Genomic DNA, 26550 nt, shown 5'->3' with positions numbered 1-26550 from the left:
ACATTCTGATCTGCAAAATGAAGCCTACCCGGAAGTGCGAAAAACTGCAATACATCGAAAATTCGCTAGAGGGAGGTCCCAAAAGGGAGCAAATGTCCATAGACCCCATGTTAAAATGTCCGTTTCCACAGCATAAATTCATGTTTTTACAGGTTGGTCCCATGGACTTTTATTGTATTTTTCGATAGCTTCCGAGTGCCTGACAACTGTGAGGGGGGTGAATTTTTTTCTGACTCGTTAGTTTAGATCATATTTAGATATAAAATTAATGACAAATAAGGGCGTGGTTAACTTTGATTGACAGCTTGATTGACAGCTTAGGCTGCGCCAAGGAGAATGACAACATAAGAAGCGCCATTTTTTAACACAGTTGAAATATAATACTACTGTTTCTGTATCATGAAATGTAGTTTTAAGAGTTTTTCAGGCGAGAATGTAGTTGTTTAAAGCTCAAATCTGTGGTTTATTTAAAGATTTATGAAAATTTGATCCAGTTGTGAGATCCAGCGATGACCGGGCGCTCGGCGCATGTACCCCGCCTGGAACAGCTTTTCCTCGGCAGTCGTTCTGGCGTTTGCGCGGACTCTGGCGTTTGCCGCGGACTCTGGCGTCTCTGTAGTGGTTAAACATGAGATATAATTCGTCTTGTCTATATCTAATGGGCGATTTTTGGTCTTGTGAATCTATAATTTGGTCCCTGGGCAATCGTTTTGGCTGTGGGGAAGTTTCATAACTTTATAAGCTATTCAACTTTACCGTTGTATGGTTAGACTAGAGCGCTGACTTTGTATGTTTGACTGAACTGTTGCTTTATTTGTATAGCTTCTTGTACCTTTTACTTATACTTTTATAATGGCTAATATTGATAAAAGTGAAATGTAACAAAAAGAGACTGGGTTGAGTTTTGTCATTTTAAATTTTAATACAACGAAGATGATCTGTAATGTTGTTTACTGCAAAATCTGTTGTTTATTACAAATGCACATATTGCCTGGACCATATTAAAATGTTTAATATTTTTATATTATATTTAAAACGAAAAGAGGCAGGTTTGTGTTTTATATTTTGTTTTGTTATAAATAGGCAAACGTTATATGCAGTGAATAATCAATACGCGTTGCCTGAACCACATTTGTGTGGCTATAATGTTTAAGATTTCTTTAAATGAAAACGAAAAGAGTTAGTATGGTGTTTTATAACATATTTCGTTGCCTAAAATATACACAGAGATAACCGGAGTAGCAGAGCGAGCTGAGTGACGCGCGCTGCGTCAGAAGGTGGGCGGGGTTAGGATTTCCCAAGATTTTCCAAGATGGCGCCGCCCATACCCCCCATAAACGGCTTCAAACCCGTTCTTCAGAAAGTCTATGGGTGACGTCACAGACGCTTTGTCCATATTTTTTACAGTCTATGGTTAGTCTCTGTATTTAAACCCTGTGTCTTGTTTCAGTGTTTGTAGGTTCATGATGTTGTTAGATGTTGGTTGTGCCGTTCCCTATGTCTGAGTTTTTGAGTCTGTCTAGTCTTTAGTTTATTTAATAAAAGTACTACTGCTGCATTTGGATCCTGCTTCCTTCTATGTTCCAGCCTGCCACGTTACAATGATGATAGCTAGGTGAAAGAGGCTCTATGTGATGGGATTTATCTGACCTTGGTGACACGAGGCCGCTAGCAGACGGTCGGTTAAGCCAGTCTGTCTGCTTTCTGACCAGGGGCCGTATTCACAAAGAATTTTAAGGCTAAAAGTAGCTCCTAACTGGCGAATTTAGGAGCAACTCCTAAAAATAATGGGCGTGTCACTCGTAACTTTAGGACTCCTAATTTTTTTGACTAAGTGTAATTCACTAAGCATTTTAGCCCTAAAAGTAGCACCTAAGCCTGGGACAGCTTAAAAGAAGTCGAGAGGACTCCTAACTCACTAAGACCTTCACAAACCGCTTTTGTGGCATTTCACGTTGCAATGTTTTGAAATGCGTATGCGGCGGCTACAGGAGCTTCCAATCGCGAGGGAACAATTCTGCATTGTAGGCACAACTAGGGATGCAATAACGCCACCAACAACAACCAAAACTAGGCTACTCATTGCATGTAAACTATTTGTAACGTTTCATTGTGAATCAAATTAAAATGTTCTTCTCTTTGCAAACGTAGGCAGAGGCATATAGTGACAGATTAATTCAATAATGTTGCAAAGATATTGCATCAATCCATATGTTTCATTAGGCTATAGGCTATTTGTTTTGCCTTACTCTTTATTCATTTCTATTTATTCAGTTATTAATCATCTTCCGTCCTTCCACTACTTGTGTAGCGCACGCATTCTCAGACCTGTCACCTGTCACTCATCATCGTAGGGGAGGGGTTAGGAATCATTCCCGCGTTACAATCATCAGCCAATCAAGGTGGTCACTTCAGTCAAGCTCGTGCATGAGTAATGACGTCATCCATAGCAACGAAGACTCACTCTTAGTTTAGGAGTTGTCATTTTTCTTTACTAAGAGTAGGTCTGAAAGGCGTTGTGAATAACTTTTAAGAGAAAACTCCTAGCTAAAATCTTTTAATGCGATTTAGGAGTACTCCTAGTGGTAAGATAAAATGCTTTGTGAATACGGCCCCTGAGCCTCAGATTGTCATGTTTGAGCTCTAAGACGAAGTGCCATATTACTAGAGAGAAGAGCAGCACCATCCCAGGAGGGATGAATACTAGGGCTGGGTAAAAAATATTGATTTCTCGATTTTAATCGATTCTCATTTTTACGAACCGATATTGATTCTTAAATCCCAAGAATCGATTAGTCATCCTGTTTTCAGTTGATGAATGAATGTAACATGTAGCGCGCATCCCATCCAATAAATTGCAATAATCTTTGTGCTTTGTTACTATTGATATGAAACAAAGTCTCAGATTTCAAATTACGTCCATTTTCTGATGAAATTCAAAAACATATAGCCTACCATTTTGGCGCTGTGGCAAGAGATTGCTCTGGCACAGCTCAGCTCTAGAGAAGCAGCAGCGCGCACATGATCTTCTCTTCCGCCTTAATAATACCAGTTACAGCGTGAAATAAACATGAATGAGCATCTGAAAGTGTGTTAAAAGGTAGAGTACAACTTATCGAAATCCGTATCATGTGACATGGAATCGCTCAATCAGTGTTTCAACCATGGAAAGACAACAGTAAATCAGCTTGTAAACAATGTCATGTATCGTCACATTTACCTCAGAAAAACCATATCCAGTGACCATAAACTTGTTAAGTCAGCTAGAAAAATTAACTCTAAAGAGGAGCATTTTGCTAAATATATGCACCATATTACATATTCGTTATAAAATAACCATGGCCATGGAACGACAAAAAGCAAGAAGAGCAAGAAATTCCTGTTTTCTCTTGGGGGCAAAGAAAGGTAATCTCAGTTACTAGAAAAGTGCAAAACACACAGTGACAGTGTTAATTTCCTACAGGTATGGCTGCTCTTAGACACGACGTTTAGTGGAAAAACACCCTGAACTCTGATGGAAATCACTAAAATACTTACTGCATTCAAATATCCAATAGTTACTTTTTTATTAATAATAATAAAAATTACAATATACACTTATGTCACCAAATAATTCAAAAAAATTCAGTTGGCAAGCAGATATGACATGAATTCAGACGAAAAAAATCAGTGATTGTTTTTGTTGCATTGTTTTGTTTTGTTTTTCTCCAAAAAAAGAGAAGAATTTACAGAAACTTGTCTGACATGAACTGTAGAAGCTGTAAAAGCTGACTATTTATTCTAAAAAAAATTGAAGGAAAAACAAAAAATAATCATAATCAACTAAAAAATAAAGGAAAAATAAAAACAAACAAACAAATAAAACGAATAGAAAGGAATGGCTGTTGCTCAAACAACTGTAAACAGTGTTGAGGTTTTGACTGTGTCCCAGACTAAACTAAACACTGTCCCAGACTAAAATGCATGTTTGAGCTGTTTTAACTAAAAGCATATCTTAAAGATGTCAGTGCCATTGTTTTGTCTCTAGATTCACACCAGTAATGTTTTTTTTCTAGGGCACATTTACAAAATCAACTTAAATGCCCTAATAGAAATAAGGCCTAATCCTGGCTTAATCTAAATCTAATCTAATCCTGTCTGTGAAACCGGGCCCAAATGTGCAGCTGCACTAGTTCAACATGCTGTATTTACCGCCTCTGAACCGGAGGCATGTGGTAACGCACGTATTTCCAGAACCTTCTGTTTGCACGATCACTGGCGTTCTGCCTCCACCTGAGGATGCCTTTGGTGCGACGGATGAAGCGCAGAGACTCGGGCAGCAGATCTTCTTCAACACCGTCCTCCACCTGCACCAGGAGGACCTTCAGACCCTGCTTCACCAGAGCGTCATACAGACCCACTCGCTGCTCATACGCCGCACACATCTGGGCAGAGGACGATTCTTCCAGTTGCACAGCATCGTCTGATATCAGTGATTTCTTGGTGGCATCGGTTTGAGACTGTGATGTAAGAACAATGATCAGCCTTCGACTTCGGCTCATTCTGTCAGCAATGACTTCATGCACCGCTGAAAAAGAGACTTGATTAGTGTCAAACTTTTGTTTTTTAGCAGGATTGCACTACAAAATACACTCAAAAATATTTAGGTCTGAATATAAGATTTGAGTATTTTTTTGCATATAAAATTATAACAAAAACAAATAAACTTAACGAAATTCATATTTGTCAGTCATACATAATAAAACGGGTCATAATTATGACAAAAAAATCATGGCATAGTTTTATTGAATTAACTTCAATATTTTCTGATATTTTTAATTGGTCACTACGGGCACAACAGGTACCTAGCCTGTGGAAAAAGTCTATTATTACTCCTGTTCCAAAATGCAATAATCCTAAAGTATTAAATGATCTGAGACCAGTTGCCCTCACCTCCTTAGTAATGAAATCATTTGAGAAATTGGTGAAGTCTGAGATATTGAGTAAGACTGGACAAGCCCTCGATCCTATGCAATTTGCATATAGAGCGAATAGAAGTGTTGAGGATGCTTCACTTATGTTGTTAAACTTACTGACTAAGCATCTGGAGGGGAAAAATACCCATGCAAGACTGTTGTTCATTGACTTCTCTTCTGCTTTTAATACTATACAACCCCACATCCTAGCCAGAAGACTGCTAGAGTATTACAAGTTGAACCACAATTTAGTGGGATGGTTACTGGACTTTTTAACTAACAGAATGCAGAGGGTAAAAGTGAATGGTAGTTTTTCAGATGTATTATGTTTATCCACTGGATCGCCTCAAGGCTGTGTTCTTTCACCATTACTATACATTTTGTACACCAATATGTGTCAAAGCTTGCATGAAAACAGGATATTTATTAAGTTTGTTGATGATACAGTGATAGTGAGCTTGCTACAGGGGGAAGAGTGTGGTCACGGTCCAGTTGTGGATGATTTTGTGACCTGGTGCGATGATTCTTATCTAGAGTTAAATATTATCAAAACGAAAGACATGATCATTGATTTTAGAACACAAGCAGTTGATCACGTCACTACGACTATCAAAGGACAGGTTGTGGATCGTGTGGAGAGTTATAAATATCTTGATACAGTCATAGATTCAAAACTGTCATTTGAGTTGAATTGTGAAATGGTCTGTAAAAAGGGTCATCAACGTTTGAGTTGCCTTAGGAAACTTGCTAAATTTGATATTGACAGACACATGCTGACTTTGTTTTATTTTGCTTTTATTGAATCTATTACGTCATTTTCCATTGTGGTGTGGTATGGAAGCCTGTCCGTGAAGAATAAGAACTCCTTAAACCAAGTTGTAAAATGGGCGAGTAGGATAATAGGAGTAAATCAACGGAACTTAGGAAATATATATACAAATCAGCTGTACCGGAAAGCAAGTGCTGTCTTGAATGATCGGTCACATCCCTTAAGGAATGATTTCAAGTTACTTCCAGGGCCGGCGCGTCCATATAGGCGAACTAGGCAATTGCCTAGAGCGGCACTTTTGTAAGGGCGGCAAAATGTGTGCCAACCGGGAATGAAAAATACAAAAAAAATGCTATATATGATTTGCTGAGCCGCCGCTGCCCCGCCCCGCCCCCTGCTCTCACGAGTCATGACTCATGAGTCACGGGAATGATGGGAAGTTCGGAGCATTTTACTGACATCAAAATGAACGAATCTTTATTTGAGTCATTTCGTTAATTTAAGTGGCTTTAAATGTTATATTTTTAGTTTTAACAGCCAAATTCCCCGATCACATCCACCTACGCAATGTTGATCATATTCTGAATTAAGAAATCATTATAATGCAGTCAAAAATAATTTACAGGGAACAAATAATTACTTTTCCTGAAAGGTAAGTTAAGCTTTATTTGGTCTTTAGTCGTTGTTTAAGATGCGGACCTGCTGCTGATGATATAGGCTAATCTGCTTGCGGACATTTCATTTGTGAGTGTTTTACGCACATAAGAAAGTGGTGTAAAGAGATTTGCAACGGTAATCTGAGGAGATGAAATGTGATTATTTGGAAAAGTGCTGTCATGACTGCTTAAAGAAAAATGCCAACAGGCATTGCCTCCTGCATAAACTTTAATATTGCTGACATTTTGGGCACACTCACGTTGCGCACTATTTGCGTTGGCTTATTGGTCTTTGTGTGTTGTTGCTGGTTTTGCGTTATATGTATGGCATAGGCTATTCTAATAGAATAATAGAAATAAAATGTAGCCTTTTTACCCCTTATTATCAATCTAAATTAATCTCGTTTTTAATTTAACTTAATTTAGTTTTTCTTTATTTAAATTTCGTTTTTTCTTTATTTGAATTTCGTTTTTTCTTTATTTAAATTTCGTATTTTCTTTGTTTAAATTTCGTTTTTCTTTATTTAAATTTTGTTTTTTTCTTTATTTAATTTTTTTTCTTTATTTAAATTTTGTTTTTCTTTATTTAAATTTTGGTTTATCTTTATTTAATTTTTTTTCTTTATTTAAATCTACCCTTTACTGTGTCAGTAATTTGTTAGTCAGTCAATCAGTGTTGTTAATCTGCCCGCGTGAGGCGCGTCGGCCGCTTCCCGCTCGCGCTGTTCTGTAGTTTACTAAAAGTTTATTAATTCTGAATGTGTGGCGTCTCGCGTGTCCATCTTGCACCAAATGCGACACTGCACTCCCTTGTGAAGTCGATTGGATGAACGGTTCTCGAAATAATCAAAATGCAAACAGACAGACAGACACATAGAGAATACTGACTTTATTAGAGAGAAAAATATGTTCAGCCCCCTCTCTCCCTCGAATATTCGATGTTCATTACTACCAAAGCTTCGAAGCTCAAACAAGTAATAAAACTCGGTGAGTGTTTTAGCGCAATTTTCTCACCTCATGGGATCACAACACTAAGAGATAGTAAATCTTTTCCTGGATTTTTTTTTTGTGCGTTCCCGAGATTAGACCTTCCTTAACATAATGCCGAAAACCCGAAGTCTCTAGGTGGTCTGGTTGAGGAGTAGATAGAAGTGCAAGATTGGTGCGCACAGACGCACAGAACAGAAATCATGAGTTAACAAGCGCAATTTTGTCCGGTGGAAAATTGCGCTAAAAATGGTATTCAAACCAGCCCTAGGGGCGGCACAATTGTTTTTCGCCTAGAGCGGCAGAAGTGCACCTGCCGGGCCTGGTTACTTCCTTCTGGTCGCCGGTTTGTGGCTTCGAGATGGAAGACTAGACGGTACAGGAATACTTTTGTTCCAGCGGCAATTGAAATTTTAAATAATATGAGTAAGACAGAGGTTTTAGCATTTAATAGTTAATTTGGATAGAGGATATGTGTGTGTCATGGTGCAGCTTGTCATGATGTTTTATAAACCTGTAAATCTGTATGTGGAATGTTTTTTTTTTATGTTTTCGTCTTCTATGTTTCTTTTTTTGGATGACCGAATTCTTCTTTTATCTGTAAAACAAATTTACCTGCGGGTATGAAATAAAGATACCATACCATACCATACCAAGATGAACTATTTGCATCTATTTCATTTATTTAAAAAATTATATTTTCCATTTAGTGAAAAATGGTGTGAAAACATTCATTCATAATTTGAACAGGATGTTATTTTATTTTACTTCTTACATTAAACAATTTGAATGACTAATTTGATGAAATGATTGAGGGAATCATGGGGGGGGGGGGTGGATCAAGTTATTTCAGAGCAAATACATAAATAGACATTCATACTGTCTAAAGGCTGAAAATGGTTGAGATTAGGGCTGGGCGGTATGACGGTATATATCGTTACCGCGGTAGAAAATATCAACCGTAACAGATTTTTTCATTCCGTGTATATCGCGACATGTAAATAAGTGGGCGTGGTTAACTCACATGCAGCGTGCGAGAGACTGAGACACTGATATTTGTCAAAGAAACATGGAGAAAGCAGATCAAGAGGATCCACAAAGGAATTACGTTTTCTAAAGGGTTGTTGTTAACGTGATATTTTCGGGGGGAAAGGCGCAGCAGTCAACTAGAGCAGTGCGGCAGGAGGAGTGCACGATCGCAACGAGGAAAGCATGAAGCTTACTTGACAACAACAGCTCATATATCAATATCGTAACGAATAGAAATAACCTTAAATAATGTATAATTATCTGCATCTTTCTGTCTCTTATGTATAGTTACTTTTTAAACACGAAACTCGCATTCAGTATGACACGCGAGTGGTTGCCGTGGTAATGAACAACCTGCTTGTTTAAGCAAATTTATAATCCTGTATCTGAGGCAAAATTACTAAATATGCAGCGCGAGTTATATATTTCAAATCTTGCTTCGATTCAATGCGTGATTACAACTTGTCATTCAAATTAACCGATCGCATTTTACTGATGCAAAAGACGCGAGCGTGCACACGCACTGAGAGGGAGCGCGGCGTGTTGGTGTGTTCACCAAGCTATGTAAAATAATGGTGCAGTTACAAGATGTGTATAATTTACACTACTTAGTCAACACTAACAGTAGCTGCTGTTCGGTTTTCATACTGCTGTTCTCCTAGTCACTTATGAACTTGACACTTCTGAACCTCTCTTGATTAAAGCTTTAGATGACGGGTTGCCAGATATCATGTCCCGGGAAAACATTTAACATAACTAGTATCTACTAATATCCTACCAAATTAAAAGGAAGTAACTAATTTATTATGAATAGAACAGTTCAATATAAAATATTCAGATATTATAAACTGACTGATGAAGTAAAGCAATAACATGAGATTGAAAAATTATTCAGCAACACTTTATTTAAAGTTGAATTGCACCTATGAGTTGTATTTAGTATCAATCAGTTGGGGGCAGTTCATCTAAAAGTTGATGAGAGTGTTTTGTTTACTATATTTAGCTATTAAAAATAGTTTACCAAATAAATAATTTACCAAATAAAAGAAAAAGAAAATTCAAACAAAGTGAAGTACTTTTCATTTCTAAAGTATTTGGGTTTATTTATTATACAAAGCCCTTTCTGTCGATTTTTCGAGAATAACTACAGATATAAATAACTATATTGTGAAATATATCGTTACCGTGAAATAAAATTAGTCATACCGTGAAACAGAATTTTGGTCATACCGCCCACCCCTAGTTGAGATACATATTTTTAGCTATAGACCGAGGAGACCCAGCTGCTGTGTTCATGTGACAAGATGTTTACCTTCCCCAGGAAGTTCATCACGACCACTGATGAACAGTTTATAACCATAAAGATCTTCAAGCATCTCAGGAAGGAAATGCAGGGCAAAGGTCATTGCGGAAGATGAGATGAGTTGGTCACCATGGAGATAACTCACATACGCATCATACGACTTTCCATCTTAAATTAAGCATAAGAATATCATTACACAATAAAATTACAATATAATTATAATTTGATGATTAATATTGATGAACAAGCAGTGCTATGCAGTTTTTGTCACTGATTGCTGATTGTGATTCAGGTCTGATAATCAGGTCCCTTTCTGTCATATCTGATACATGCTTTAATTGAACAATCAATGAGCTGTTCATCTTTGAGGCAGATTTTCAGTCAATATTCTATTGTTTATTATGGAGATTTTGTCCACAACCCAGTTTTAAATTTTAAACTAATATCAGGACTATTATTTTCAGTTAATTTTATTCACATTACTGTAATGACAATAAAAAACAATGATTTGAAAAAAAAAAAAAAGTATATTCTAACATAGTCAAGTCAAGTCATCTTCATTTATATAACGCTTTAAACAATGTAGATTGTTCCAAAGCAGCTTTACAGTGATAATAGGAAATTAAAGTAACAGAGATTGTTTTTGCTTTACTGCAGCTCCTGAATAAAGTTATTGTCCTGCTAAAGTTAGTTTTGATTGATTCACTTCCGTCGCAACGATCATTAGTTATTAACTTAGGGGCCGCTAAGACGACACCGTTTTAACAGAAAACTCTTTTAAGTTCTCTCTACGCAAACTTTAAAAACGCGAACCTGTGAGAACGCTGATGGCGTGCACATGCGTATTACGAGTTCAATATATGTGCGCAGGCGTGTAGTCCTTCCCTACAAATCAACCCTCAACAAACTACTTGTCTGGCCTTAAAATTTATAATACAGAATTTTTATCGCTTCCTCGTAGCCACGCAAACCGGAATTATCCGGACAACGCTTTATCTGTAGATAGGTAAAGGGAGGGGAGGGAGGCCTTCACAGGGAAGAACCTAGTTGACACTTCAGGACTGTGTTGTCGTGCATTATGATACTATTATTTAACTGGTTTGCTGTAATTTATAGTAATATCTTCAGAATTACTAAGAAGTCTTGTTTCAAATATAATACTTTTGAAGTGTTGGTGCTTAATGTAACACTATCTAGTGTAAATGATAAATCACGTTTGAGATTTGTGCTGGCTACTGTATACAGGCCACCAGGACACCATACAGACTTTATCAGAATTGAATTTGCTGATTTTGCTGATTTTGAAGAATTTGCTGATTTTCTATCAGAGTTAGTACTGGCTGCAGATAAAGTACTAATTGTTGGTGATTTTAATATACATGTAGGTGTGAAAAAGATGCATTGGGATTGGGATTTAAATACATTCTGAATCTGAATTAGACAACACGTGTCAGGACCTACTCATTGTCGTAATCATACTTTAGATCTAATATGGTGGTGGTTGAGGAGATTCCCCCATCTATGTAAAGCGCTTTGAGGTCTCAGAAAAAGCGCTATATAAATGTAACAAATTATTATTATTATTATTATTATAATATTATCACACGGAATTAATGTTGATGCTGTTGAATTTCTGCAGCAGAGCGATGACATCTCAGATCATTATCTAGTCTCGTGTAAACTTCATTTAGCCAAGGCTGCAAAGCCGACTCCGTGTTTCAAATATGTGAGACCTATCACTTCTGCCACTAAAGATTGCTTTATTAATAATCTTCCTGATCAGTTTCACCATCTCAGCATCCCAGATAGCTTAGAAGAACTCAATATTGCGACAGAAAAGTTTAACTCTCTCTTTTCCAGCACTTTAGACACAGTTGCTCCTTTGCACTTAAAGAAGATTAAAGAAAATAGTCCAACACCGTGGTACAACGAGCACACTCAGGCCCTTAAGAGAGCAGACAGAAAAATGGAGCGCAACTGGAAGAAAACAAAACTAGTTTTTTTCACATTTCATGGAAAGAGAGTTCGATTGCATACAGAGAGGCCTTAAAAGCTGCTACATCTGCTTATTTTTCAACCCTATTAGAAGAAAAATAATAACAAAACCCTAGGTATTTATTTGAAACAGTGGCTAAATTAACGAAAAAAAAAAAAAAGCTTCAAGCCCAGACATTTCCAAGCAGCACAGCAGTAATGACTTTATGAACTTCTTCACTTATAAGATTAATAATACTAGTGCAAAATTAGACTCCAGGGCATTCGCATATTAAACTATCTAGACGATTGGTTGATTCTAGCTCAGTCAGAGCAGATGGCAGTTCGGCATCGAGATGTCGTTCTGTCTAACATAAAGAGGTTGGGGTTGCGGCTCAACGCCAAGAAGAGTGTGCTCCTCCCAGCTCAGAGGACCCCTTTTTTAGGTGTAATTTGGGATTTCGACAACAATGCAAGCACGTCTGTCTCCTGCACGTATTTCTGCGATTCTCACAGCCGTAAAGGGGGTAAAACTAGGCCAGTCACTCACTGTGAAACAGTTTCAGAGACTGTTGGGGCTCATGGCAGCTGCGTCCAACGTAATCACTTTTGGCCTTCTGTACATGAGACCTCTGCAGTGGTGGCTCAGGACCAAGGGGTTTTCTCCGAGGGGAAATCCATTTCGCACGATCAAGGTCACGCGGCGATGCCTTCGTGCCTTGGTCATGTGGAAGAAACCTTGGTTCCTCGCCCAGGGCCCAGTGCTGGGGGCTTCTTGTCGACGCATAACGCTTTCGCCGGATGCTTCCCTCACGGGATGGGGGGCGGTCATGAGTGGCCGCTCGGTGAAAGGTCTTTGGCAGGACCATCAACGTTCTTGGCACATAAATTGGCTAGAAATGATGGCGGTATTCCGAGCTCTCAAATACTTCCTGCCAGACCTGAGAGGTCGCCATGTGCTTGTCCGCACGGACAACACATCGGTGGTCTCTTATATCAACCATCAAGGGGGTCTGAGGTCACGTCATTTATGCAGGCAGGCCCATCAGATCCTCCTATGGGAACAGGGGAAATTGCTGTCACTGAGGGCGGTATATATTTCGGGGCGTCAGAATCTGGGAGCAGATATCCTGTCGAGGCAGGGGCTGAGGCCCAGAGAGTGGAGACTTCACCCCGAGGTGGTGGAGCTCCTTTGGGAGAAATTTGGTCAAGCTCAAGTCGATCTGTTTGCATCATCAGAGACGTCACATTGTCCCATGTGGTTCTCCCTAACGCACCCAGCTCCTCTCGGACTGGATGCGATGGTGCAGGTGTGGCCGAGGTTACACCTGTATGCATTTCCCCCGATATCAATGCTTCCGGGTGTTCTGGAGAGGGTTCGCCGGGAAGGGGTCCGTCTGTTACTGGTAGCTCCTCACTGGCCGTCTCGAGTGTGGTTCTCGGACTTAGTGTCTCTTCTGGACGGCTCTCCCCTGCTGTCCCAAGCAGGGGGCACAATATTTCACCCCAATCCGGAGTTGTGGAAACTGTGGGCCTGGCCTCTGAGGGGGCCCGGCTTATAGAATCCGATCTCTCGACTGAGGTCGTTGAGACCATTCTCCATTCCAGAGCACCTTCCACGAGGAAACTTTATGCACTGAAATGGAAATTATTCTCTACCTGGTGTGGTGTACGTCACCTAGATCCTGTTAACTGCCCTGTTGGTTCAGTTCTTGATTTTTTGCAAGACCGTTTCTCTGCTGGATTATCACCTTCTACCTTGAAAGTATATGTGGCGGCTATATCGGCCTACCACACCCCTCTGGGGGGCACTTCTCTTGGGAGAGATCCTCTAATTATTTGTTTTCTCCATGGTACATTGAGGTTGAGACCTGCATTGCACTCTAGAGCACCGGCTTGGAATTTGGCCATTGTACTTGAGGGTCTGGCCTTGGCTCCCTTTGAGCCCATTGAAGAGGTTTCAGAAAAGTTCCTCACTCTAAAATTTCTTCACCCTAGACCGGGTTACATCCCTAAGGACCCTACTAATGTTGCGGGGCCAACAGTGCTGCAGGCCTTTTATACTCCACCATTTAATACCCCAGATCAGGAAAATCTTAATCTGTTATGCCCTGTGCGGGCTTTGGATGCTTACGTCCACAGAGCTGCCCTGTGGCGTAAATCCGAACAATTGTTTGTCTGCTTTGGGTCAACTAGGAAAGGTTGCCCTGCATCTAAACAGGTGATGAGCAAGTGGGTAGTTGAGGCTATTTCACTGGCTTATGAAGCGGCCAGACAGCCTTCACCTTTCGGGCTGTTCGGGCTCATTCCACGAAGAGTATGGCTGCCTCTAATGCTTTAATTTCAGGAGTTTCTCTTCAAGATGTTTGTAATGCGGCGGGCTGGTCCTCACCACATACATTTGTCAGATTTTATGATCTAGACCTCTCCACTCCTGGGGCCACGTTGCTTGCTTCTTAGTGTGCGCAAGGACTTCACACAGAACGAGCATTTGGCATTATGGCGTAGTGGGTATGGGGTTCCCACCGCGTCTCAAACGCAGCTCGAGTTCCCTTGAAAGGGAACGTCTCAGGTTACGTATGTAACCCTGGTTCCCTGATAGGGAACGAGACGCTGCGTTCACCTGCCATACTTCCTGCATGCCCTGACCGACTTGCTTCAGGCTTTTCAGAAGCTAACGCGATCTGTGTCAGCGGGGCTGCTTTATAGTTTCCTGGTCGATGACGTCACCCGCCTATGACGTCTCGTCTTTCCATTGGACTGATTATACACGTGCTTCACGACGCAATCACGTAGGGCGTTCCCACCGCGTCTCAAACGCAGCATCTCGTTCCCTATCAGGGAACCAGGGTTAAATACGTAACCTGAGACGTTTTCTCCAGAGCGGCTATATATATAAATGAACTAAATTAATAACTTGTTTACAACAAAAATGAACCATCACTGAACTTACTTAAGCTGGAATGTGATGCTATTTTCTTCTGGAAACAAACTTTGTTGCATTATTTTCCTGTTACCTCTGTAAAGCTGCTTTAAAACAATCTGTATTGTAAAAAGCGCTATATAAATAAATTTGACGACTTAAATTTAGGCTGATTAAAAATGCTGTATTACAGTAATGATATTCTTACGAGACTATAAAAATAACAGGAGTTAAAATAAAAAACATTCAAATGCATTATGATAATGAGAATTTTAAAATGTGCTTAATTGTCATGAAAATAATGTTTTTTTCAACAACAACAAAATTATGCAAAATATAATTTCTATTTTTTCAGTTAATTTTGATGTTGCTGTGAAATTCACCCACTTTTATTTCATAATAAATATTTAATGCCATTTATGATCGAATCAGTTTGATTTTTAAACAAAACCATTGACATGTAATTGAAAGCATCTCTACATAAAAGTCAATAAAAATCTGAGGTAAAGACGTACCGCTGCATACGGCAGAAGACGAGCAAACATCCCTGTAAACCAGAACCAGATCAACTCTGAAGAAGAACGCCACAGCGCCCAGTAACGTGACCAGAGCCACCAGACCGAAGCCGATCCAATAATGACGCGCCTTCTGACTAGCTGAGAGAAAAAGAGAAAGAGCAAGTTGGAAAAGGGGACATAATCAAAAGTATTGTCCAATGCAACCTAGACCTGACCTGGGATAAGCCGGACTATTACAGAATCTGACCCGGCCGGGTGTTGAACGACACATATGAGATCAGTGTTCAGATATTCAGCTGTGACTTCTGAGATGGATAAATCAGAAAGTTTGTACAGCTGCTCGCTCTCCTTCATGCTGGAAAAATAAGACATGCAGAAACAAAATGGGTTAGTCACATCATAAACAAAACACTCTCTCATTATATAAAGAGCAAACATATCTTTTGTCCTTACGTGAAGCTCTTGTAGCTCAGATCGAGAGAATCAGAGTCACTCATCCAGTATATCAAAGTTTCGTCCATGTCGTTCTTCCCAATAAGAGCTTTGCAGCTCAGCTCGAAACTTTCACCTACGGTCACATGAATATTATTGCGCTTTTCAAAATGTTTCGGTTTCATGACTTTTCTTTATATTGCAATTCAATAAACTCGTCTTCATGTCATTCTAATTCAAATTCAATTTAATATGCTGTTTTTTTACTTGCACTGTTTTAACTTGAGGCCATTTATGCGTTTTTGTGATCTGCAAACAAACAAATGCAAAAATATTAGCATTTGTTTGTTTGCAGATCACAAAAACGCATAAATGGCCTCGAGTTAAAACAGTGCAAGTACTAACTCGATTTGACACGTGCAGCAACAGAAGAGTTAAACGTGTCATCGCCGTCACTCACCTAGTGTTACGGTGTGTGTTCCTTGCTTTGGGAAGATGATTTTAGGCTTCGTCACCACTGTTATACACAGAGAAACATTCATCACATCATCCATCAGAGTCTCTCCATCAGCGCTGAACTGCCCCACTGGAACTGTGTGTGGATGTAATGTTATTAGGGCATGCACTTCTCATTTCAGGTTCTTAATCATTTTACTATATCAAATTAAAGGATTTTGAAACTATGCAGGATTTTTTTTTTTTTTAAATAAAAAGGACAGACTCATACAAAAATAATGCCTCTCAATCATCACTAGAAGTGCCTGTAGTTTATTACTTTCTTCTTGGATTGCTCGGGACGTTTCTGCCCTGTGGCCAGTTTGTCGCTTCAGCCAATCACGACACCGCATAAGCGCTCGGGGCTCGAGCACCCACGGAAAAATACCAGATATTCTCCATTGATTTTAACCAATAAAAAATCTATTGCAGCTTCTTCCACTTTTTATATTTATTTGAGGCCGTTTCTATGACGTTATTTTAATCACAAATGTCGAGAGTGCATACAAGTAATGTACAAGCACAAATCGCTCAACAGGCGGATTTCCATCACTCACATTATGAAATAAATGCTTTTCTCCTAAACACGCTGGCCATAATTATTGGCTCCCTGTTATTAAATACTTTTTTGCAACATCCTTTTGCCAAGATAACAGCTCAGAGTTTTCTTCTATAATGGAGAACAACTGACAAGAGATCAGAGACCATTCCTTCATTCAGAGTTCATTTTGGTCCAGTCATGTCTGACAACTGAATATGCTGGAGTTTGTTTTTGGAGGAGCGAGGAGGATTTTTCTTGAAACCCTCCCAAACAACATGTGGTTGTGTAGGGGTTGTTTGATTTTTTTTTTTTTTTTTTTAAGCTTTCTGACCCCCAAGACTCAAGTAATCTCTGCAATTCTCCATCTATGATCCTTGGAGAGTCTTTGGCCACTCAAACTTTCCTCCTCGCCGTGCATTAAGACAATATAGACACACATCCTCTTCCTGGCAGATTCTTAACATCTTTAGTTGATTGGAACTTCTTAATTATTGCCCTGATGGTCAAAACGGGTATTTTCAATTCTTTAACTATTTTCTTACAGCCACTTTCTATTTTGTGATGCTCAACAATCAATTGATGCACATCAGAACTACTAGAGGAACTAGAGGCAGAAACACTGAGAGACAGAAACACTGAGAGACACTGAGAGACAGAGACACTGAGAGACAGAGACACTGAGAGACAGAGACACTGAGAGACAGAGACACTGAGAGACACTGAGAGACAGAGACACTGAGAAACACTGAGAGACAGAGACACTGAGAGACAGAAACACTGAGAGACACTGAGAGACACTGAGAGACAGAAACACTGAGAGACACTGAGAGACACTGAGAGACAGAGACACTGAGAGACAGAAACACTGAGAGACACTGAGAGACAGAGACACTGAGAGACAGAGACACTGAGAGACAGAGACACTGAGAGACAGAAACACTGAGAGACAGAAACACTGAGAGACACTGAGAGACAGAGACACTGAGAGACAGAGACACTGAGAGACAGAAACACTGAGAGACAGAAACACTGAGAGACACTGAGAGACAGAGACACTGAGAGACACTGAGAGACAGAGACACTGAGAGACAGAGACACTGAGAGACAGAAACACTGAGAGACAGAGACACTGAGAGACAGAGACACTGAGAGACAGAAAAACTGAGAGACAGAAACACTGAGAGACAGAGACACTGAGAGACAGAGACACTGAGAGACAGAAACACTGAGAGACAGAAACACTGAGAGACAAACTCTGAGAGACAGAGACACTGAGAGACACTGAGAGACAGAGACACTGAGAGACAGAAACTGAGAGACAGAAACTCTGAGAGACAGAAACACTGAGAGACAGAGACTCTGAGAGACACTGAGAGACAGAGACACTGAGAGACAGAGACACTGAGAGACAGAGACACTGAGAGACAGAGACACTGAGAGACACTGAGAGACAGAGACACTGAGAGACACTGAGAGACAGAGACACTGAGAGACACTGAGAGACAGAGACACTGAGAGACAGAGACACTGAGAGACAGAAACACTGAGAGACAGAAACACAGAGACAGAAACACTGAAAGACAGAAACTCTGAGAGACAGAAACACTGAGAGACAGAGACACTGAGAGACACTGAGAGACAGAGACACTGAGAGACAGAAACACTGAGAGACACTGAGAGACAGAGACACTGAGAGACAGAGACACTGAGAGACAGAGACACTGAGAGACAGAGACACTGAGAGACAGAAACACTGAGAGACAGAAACACTGAGAGACACTGAGAGACACTGAGAGACACTGAGAGACAGAAACACTGAGAGACAGAAACACTGAGAGACAGAGACACTGAGAGACAGAGACACTGAGAGACAGAGACACTGAGAGACAGAGACACTGAGAGACAGAAACACTGAGAGACAGAGACACTGAGAGACAGAGACACTGAGAGACAGAGACACTGAGAGACAGAGACACTGAGAGACACTGAGAGACATAAACACTGAGAGACACTGAGAGACAGAGACACTGAGAGACAGAGACACTGAGAGACAGAGACACTGAGAGACAGAGACACTGAGAGACAGAAACACTGAGAGACAGAAACACTGAGAGACAGAAACACTGAGAGACACTGAGAGACACTGAGAGACACTGAGAGACAGAAACACTGAGAGACAGAAACACTGAGAGACAGAGACACTGAGAGACAGAGACACTGAGAGACAGAGACACTGAGAGACAGAGACACTGAGAGACAGAAACACTGAGAGACAGAGACACTGAGAGACAGAGACACTGAGAGACAGAGACACTGAGAGACACTGAGAGACATAAACACTGAGAGACACTGAGAGACAGAGACACTGAGAGACAGAGACACTGAGAGACAGAGACACTGAGAGACAGAGACACTGAGAGACAGAAACACTGAGAGACAGAAACACTGAGAGACACTGAGAGACACTGAGAGACAGAAACACTGAGAGACAGAGACACTGAGAGACAGAAACACTGAGAGACAGAGACACTGAGAGACACTGAGAGACAGAGACACTGAGAGACACTGAGAGACAGAGACACTGAGAGACAGAGACACTGAGAGACAGAGACACTGAGAGACAGAGACACTGAGAGACACTGAGAGACACTGAGAGACAGAGACACTGAGAGACAAAACATAGAACCAATCAACAGAGAAAGAGAAAGGATGTCTGGTTTGATGATGAATGTGCCGGTCTCAGAAAAGAACTCAGGAGACTTTCTAACAAAAAGCACAAAGATCCGTCCAGCCAGACATTACGGCTTTCTTACTCAGACTGTCTGCAAAAGTACAAAACACTTCTGTGGAAAAAAAGAGAAAAATATTTTCAAACTAAAATTGAAGAAATTGACGATTCAATAGATCAAAACACTTTCTGGACCTTATATAAAAAACTCGAAAAACCCAAATTAGAGATATCACTCCAGAATGGCACAATCTGGAAATCTTACTTCGAAAATCTGTATCAAAAAATTGAGCCGGCCGACCTCAACCAGCCTCAGAGTAAAATAAAGAAAACTCTAGAAGACATGGAAAAAACTATTAAGAGTTATCAAAATCCATTAGATAAATCAATTACAATATCTGAAATATTAGAACATATTAAAAATCTTAAATTAAAGAAAGCATGTGGACAAGATCGCATTAATAACGAAATGCTTAAACTCAGCAGTCCCAGCATGATTCAAACAATAGCCAAATTATTTAATCTGGTGTTCTGGTCTGGACACTTCCCTGAGATCTGGTCTGAGGGACTCATCACCCCCATATTTAAGAGCGGTGATCGATTCGACCCCAGTAACTACCGCGGGATAAGTGTGGGCAGTGTGTTGGGAAAACTGTTCTGCAGTGTCATCAACACACGCATCGTCTCACACATCTCAGCACACAACATCTTAAATAAAGCTCAGATTGGCTTCTTACCAAAACACCGCACATCCGACCACATCTATTCCCTCCACACTCTAATCAACAAGAACATCAACGACAAACAAAGGAAAATATTTGCATGTTTTGTAGACTTTAAAAAAGCATTTGATTCAATTTGGCATGATGGTCTATTGTACAAAATCCTACAAATTGGCATCGGCGGAAAAACATTTGACATTATAAAATCTCTGTACACCAACAGCAAAAGTGCGGTGAAGATCGGTAACCACAGAACCGCGTTCTTCCAGCAGGGCCGTGGAGTGAGGCAGGGCTGCAGTCTGAGCCCGACTCTATTCAACATCTACATCAATGATCTGGCATCAGCGCTGGAGAGCTCTACTGCGCCCGGCCTCACTCTACAGGGGTCAGAGGTCAGATGTCTGCTGTACGCGGATGACCTGGTCCTGCTGTCCCGCACACCTGAGGGCCTTCAGCAGAGCCTGGCCCTGCTGGAACAATACTGTCACGACTGGGCCCTGACAGTCAATCTGGACAAAACCAGAGTCATGGTGTTCCAGAAGAAAGCCCGATCTCAGGCACACAAACACCAGTTCCTGTATAAAGGCCATGTTCTGCAGCACAGCTCTAGCTACAGATATCTGGGCATCGACATCAGCGCTTCGGGACGCTTCGGTCTGGCTGTGAAAACACTCGGTGAAAAGGCTCGGAGGGCTTTCTATGCTATAAAGTCACGATGTGGACACTTAAAATTACCCATTAAAACCTGGATAAAATTATATAATTCAATAATAAAACCAATAATTTTATATGGATGTGAAATTTGGGGACCAGTACTAAATTGTAAAAATTGGGATAAAACATCAGTAGAAAAATTACAATTGGAAATTGGCAAAAATATTCTCGGGGTTCACAGAAACACGTCCACTGCCGCCTGCAGGGCTGAGCTGGGCCTGTACCCGCTGAACATCCAGATCCAGAGGAGATGTGTTCAGTTCTGGCATCATCTCCATCAGTCTGACCCAGAGTCAGTGCAATATAAAGCCCTCCTCGCCAATGAAACCTCAGCAGAACCTCATCCTCTGAACACACTCGCTCTCCAACTCGTCCATCAGACTATACTCCCCATCAACCCCAAACATATCATTAAAGAAATCCACAAACATCTAAAAGACACCCATGATGAATCACTAAAAGCACATTTTGCCCTCCAGAATAAACTCCAATGTTACTCGACCCTCAATAGAACCACTAAATTGGCCAGTTATCTATTTATTAAACATTTTAAAGAAAGACAAATCCTCTCCAAATACAGATTAAGTGACCACGATCTAGAGATAGAGAGAGGAAGACGTAGACAAACATGGACAGAGAGAGAGCAGAGGATCTGTAGACACTGTGACCTACAGCACATCGAGGATGAGGAACACTTTCTGCTCTTCTGCTCTAAATACTCCAGTATAAGAGAAACCTTTCTGCCCAGATTTGAAATCTTGATTCCATCATTCTCTGAACTGAGTGACACTGAGAAAATGTTCTTCCTACTGGGAGAAGATGATAGTACAGCTGCACTCGCGGCTAAATATGTGTTAGCTATTCACAACGCCAGAGTCAGCTAATTCTCTAGAGAGACCCACTGTATTTATTCATTTATTAGGATAGATTGTGTTTATTTATCTATTTATTTATATTTACTATGCTACATATGACATGATCTATACATATATGTTTTATTTGTTTTATTATTTATATATAATATGTTGATGCTTTGGCAACATTGTGTTACACAGTCATGCTAATAAAGCTCATTTTGAATTGAATTGAATTGAAAAAATTGACACTGAGAGACAGAGACACTGAGAGACACTGAGAGACAGAAACACTGAGAGACAGAAACACTGAAAGACAGAAACTCTGAGAGACAGAAACACTGAGAGACAGAGACACTGAGAGACACTGAGAGACACTGAGAGACAGAGACACTGAGAGACACTGAGAGACAGAAACACTGAGAGACACTGAGAGACAGAAACACTGAGAGACAGAGACACTGAGAGACAGAGACACTGAGAGACAGAGACACTGAGAGACAGAGACACTGAGAGACAGAAACACTGAGAGACAAACTCTGAGAGACAGAAACACTGAGAGACAGAGACACTGAGAGACACTGAGAGACACTGAGAGACACTGAGAGACACTGAGAGACAGAAACTCTGAGAGACAGAAACTCTGAGAGACAGAAACACTGAGAGACAGAGACACTGAGAGACACTGAGAGACAGAGACACTGAGAGACACTGAGAGACAGAAACACTGAGAGACAGAGACTCTGAGAGACACTGAGAGACAGAGACACTGAGAGACAGAAACTCTGAGAGACAGAGACACTGAGAGACAGAAACACTGAGAGACAGAGACACTGAGAGACACTGAGAGACAGAGACACTGAGAGACAGAAACACTGAGAGACAGAGACACTGAGAGACAGAGACACTGAGAGACACTGAGAGACACTGAGAGACAGAAACTCTGAGAGACAGAGACACTGAGAGACAGAAACACTGAGAGACACTGAGAGACACTGAGAGACAGAGACACTGAGAGACAGAGACACTGAGAGACAGAGACACTGAGAGACAGAGACACTGAGAGACACTGAGAGACACTGAGAGACAGAGACACTGAGAGACACTGAGAGACAGAGACACTGAGAGACAGAGACACTGAGAGACAGAAACACTGAGAGACAGAGACACTGAGAGACAGAGACACTGAGAGACACTGAGAGACACTGAGAGACAGAGACACTGAGAGACACTGAGAGACAGAGACACTGAGAGACAGAAACACTGAGAGACAGAAACACTGAGAGACACTGAGAGACAGAGACACTGAGAGACAGAGACACTGAGAGACAGAGACACTGAGAGACAGAAACTCTGAGAGACAGAAACACTGAGAGACAGAGACACTGAGAGACACTGAGAGACACTGAGAGACAGAGACACTGAGAGACACTGAGAGACACTGAGAGACAGAAACACTGAGAGACACTGAGAGACAGAGACACTGAGAGACAGAGACACTGAGAGACAGAGACACTGAGAGACAGAGACACTGAGAGACACTGAGAGACAGAAACACTGAGAGACACTGAGAGACAGAGACACTGAGAGACAGAGACACTGAGAGACAGAGACACTGAGAGACAGAAACACTGAGAGACAGAAACACTGAGAGACAGAGACACTGAGAGACACAGAGACAGAGACACTGAGAGACAGAGACACTGAGAGACACAGAGACAGAGACACTGAGAGACAGAGACACTGAGAGACAGAAACACTGAGAGACACTGAGAGACACTGAGAGACACTGAGAGACAGAGACACTGAGAGACACAGAGACAGAGACACTGAGAGACAGAGACACTGAGAGACAGAAACACTGAGAGACACTGAGAGACACTGAGAGACAGAGACACTGAGAGACAGAGACACTGAGAGACAGAAACTCTGAGAGACAGAAACTCTGAGAGACAGAAACACTGAGAGACACTGAGAGACACTGAGAGACACTGAGAGACACTGAGAGACAGAGACACTGAGAGACAGAGACACTGAGAGACACAGAGACAGAGACACTGAGAGACAGAGACACTGAGAGACAGAGACACTGAGAGACAGAAACACTGAGAGACAGAAACACTGAGAGACAGAAACTCTGAGAGACAGAAACACTGAGAGACAGAAACACTGAGAGACAGAAACACTGAGAGACACTGAGAGACACTGAGAGACACTGAGAGACAGAGACACTGAGAGACAGAGACACTGAGAGACACTGAGAGACAGAGACACTGAGAGACAGAGACACTGAGAGACAGAGACACTGAGAGACAGAGACACTGAGAGACAGAGACACTGAGAGACACAGAGACAGAGACACTGAGAGACACTGAGAGACACTGAGAGACAGAAACACTGAGAGACAGAGACACTGAGAGACAGAGACACTGAGAGACACAGAGACAGAGACACTGAGAGACAGAGACACTGAGAGACACTGAGAGACACTGAGAGACACTGAGAGACACAGAGACAGAGACACTGAGAGACAGAGACACTGAGAGACAGAAACACTGAGAGACAGAAACACTGAGAGACAGAGACACTGAGAGACAGAGACACTGAGAGACAGAGACACTGAGAGACAGAGACACTGAGAGACAGAAACTCTGAGAGACAGAAACTCTGAGAGACAGAAACACTGAGAGACAGAGACACTGAGAGACAGAGACACTGAGAGACAGAAACACTGAGAGACAGAGACACTGAGAGACAGAGACACTGAGAGACAGAAACACTGAGAGACAGAAACTCTGAGAGACAGAAACACTGAGAGACAGAAACACTGAGAGACACTGAGAGACACTGAGAGACAGAGACACTGAGAGACACTGAGAGACAGAGACACTGAGAGACACTGAGAGACAGAAACACTGAGAGACAGAGACACTGAGAGACACTGAGAGACAGAAACACTGAGAGACAGAAACTCTGAGAGACAGAAACTCTGAGAGACAGAAACACTGAGAGACAGAGACACTGAGAGACACTGAGAGACAGAGACACTGAGAGACAGAAACACTGAGAGACAGAGACAAAAAAATCTGTATCAAAAAATTGAGCCGGCCGACCTCAACCAGCCTCAGAGTAGAATAAAGAAAACTTTAGAAGATATGGAAAAAACTATTAAGAATTATCAAAATCCATTAGATAAATCAATAACAATATCTGAAATATTAGAACATATTAAAAATCTTAAATTAAAGAAAGCATGTGGACAAGATCACATTAATAACGAAATGCTTAAACTCAGCAGTCCCAGCATGATTCAAACAATAGCCAAATTATTTAATCTGGTGTTCTGGTCTGGACACTTCCCTGAGATCTGGTCTGAGGGACTCATCACCCCCATATTTAAGAGCGGTGATCGATTCGACCCCAATAACTACCGCGGGATAAGTGTGGGCAGTGTGTTGGGAAAACTGTTCTGCAGTGTCATCAACACACGCATCGTCTCACACATCTCAGCACACAACATCTTAAATAAAGCACAGATTGGCTTTTTACCAAAACATCGCACATCCGACCACATCTATTCCCTCCACACTCTAATCAACAAGAACATCAACGACAAACAAAGGAAAATATTCGCATGTTTTGTAGACTTTAAAAAAGCATTCGACTCAATTTGGCATGATGGTCTATTGTACAAAATCCTACAAATTGGCATCGGCGGAAAAACATTTGACATTATAAAATCTCTGTACACCAACAGCAAAAGTGCGGTGAAGATCGGTAACCACAGAACCGCGTTCTTCCAGCAGGGCCGTGGAGTGTGTGTGTGTGTGTGTGTGTGTGTGTGTGTGTGTGTTCTTCCAGCAGGGACGTGGAGTGTGTGTGAGTGTGTGTGTGTGTGTGCTTCCAGCAGGGACGTGGAGTGAGGCAGGGCTGCAGTCTGAGCCCGACTCTATTCAACATCTACATCAATGATCTGGCATCAGCGCTGGAGAGCTCTACTGCGCCCGGCCTCACTCTACAGGGGTCAGAGGTCAGATGTCTGCTGTACGCGGATGACCTGGTCCTGCTGTCCCGCACACCTGAGGGCCTTCAGCAGAGCCTGTCCCTGCTGGAACAATACTGTCACGACTGGGCCCTGACAGCCAATCTGGACAAAACCAGAGTCATGGTGTTCCAGAAGAAAGCCCGATCTCAGGGACACAAACACCAGTTCCTGTATAAAGGCCAGGTCCTGCAGCACAGCACTAGCTACAGATATCTGGGCATCGACATCAGCGCTTCGGGACGCTTCGGTCTGGCTGTGAAAACACTCGGTGAAAAGGCTCGGAGGGCTTTCTATGCTATAAAGTCACGATGTGGACACTTAAAATTACCCATTAAAACCTGGATAAAATTATATAATAAAACCAATAATTTTATATGGATGTGAAATTTGGGGACCAGTACTAAATTGTAAAAATTGGGATAAAACATCAGTAGAAAAATTACAATTGGAAATTGGCAAAAATATTCTCGGGGTTCACAGAAACACGTCCACTGCCGCCTGCAGGGCTGAGCTGGGCCTGTACCCGCTGAACATCGAGATCCAGAAGAGATGTGTTCAGTTCTGGCATCACCTCCATCAGTCTGATCCAGAGTCAGTGCAATATAAAGCCCTCCTCGCCAATGAAACCTCAGCAGAACCTCATCCTCTGAACACACTCGCTCTCCAACTCGTCCATCAGACTATACTCCCCATCAACCCCAAACCTATCATTAACCAAATCCACAAACATCTAAAAGTCACTCATGATGAAGCACTAAAAGCACATTTTGCCCTCCAGAATAAACTCCAATGTTACTCGACCCTCAATAGAACCACTAAATTGGCCAGTTATCTATTTATTAAACATTTTAAAGAAAGACAAATCCTCTCCAAATACAGATTAAGTGACCACGATCTAGAGATAG

General features: G+C 41.4%; 1 protein-coding gene across 1 annotated transcript; it reads right to left on the bottom strand.

Annotated features, from left to right (window-relative positions):
• Nucleotides 1–3539: 3539 nt before the first annotated feature.
• Nucleotides 3540–15676, bottom strand: LOC307171814 (interleukin-1 receptor type 1-like). The gene is made up of 5 exons (XM_079893675.1): nt 15568–15676; nt 15330–15469; nt 15112–15252; nt 9709–9867; nt 3540–4567 (listed from the first exon to the last, which is right to left on the bottom strand). Exons 1-5 carry the CDS (start codon nt 15633–15635, stop codon nt 4188–4190), a joined length of 888 nt encoding a protein of 295 aa, XP_079749801.1. The 5' UTR covers nt 15636–15676; the 3' UTR covers nt 3540–4187.
• Nucleotides 15677–26550: the final 10874 nt, after the last annotated feature.

Source organism: Squalius cephalus (genome assembly GCF_949319135.1).
Source record: "Squalius cephalus genome assembly, chromosome: 15".
NCBI classification, from domain to species: Eukaryota; Metazoa; Chordata; class Actinopteri; order Cypriniformes; family Leuciscidae; genus Squalius; species Squalius cephalus.
Note: the sequence above shows the minus strand (reverse complement) of the source record. Positions and strands in the feature narration are given on the sequence as shown.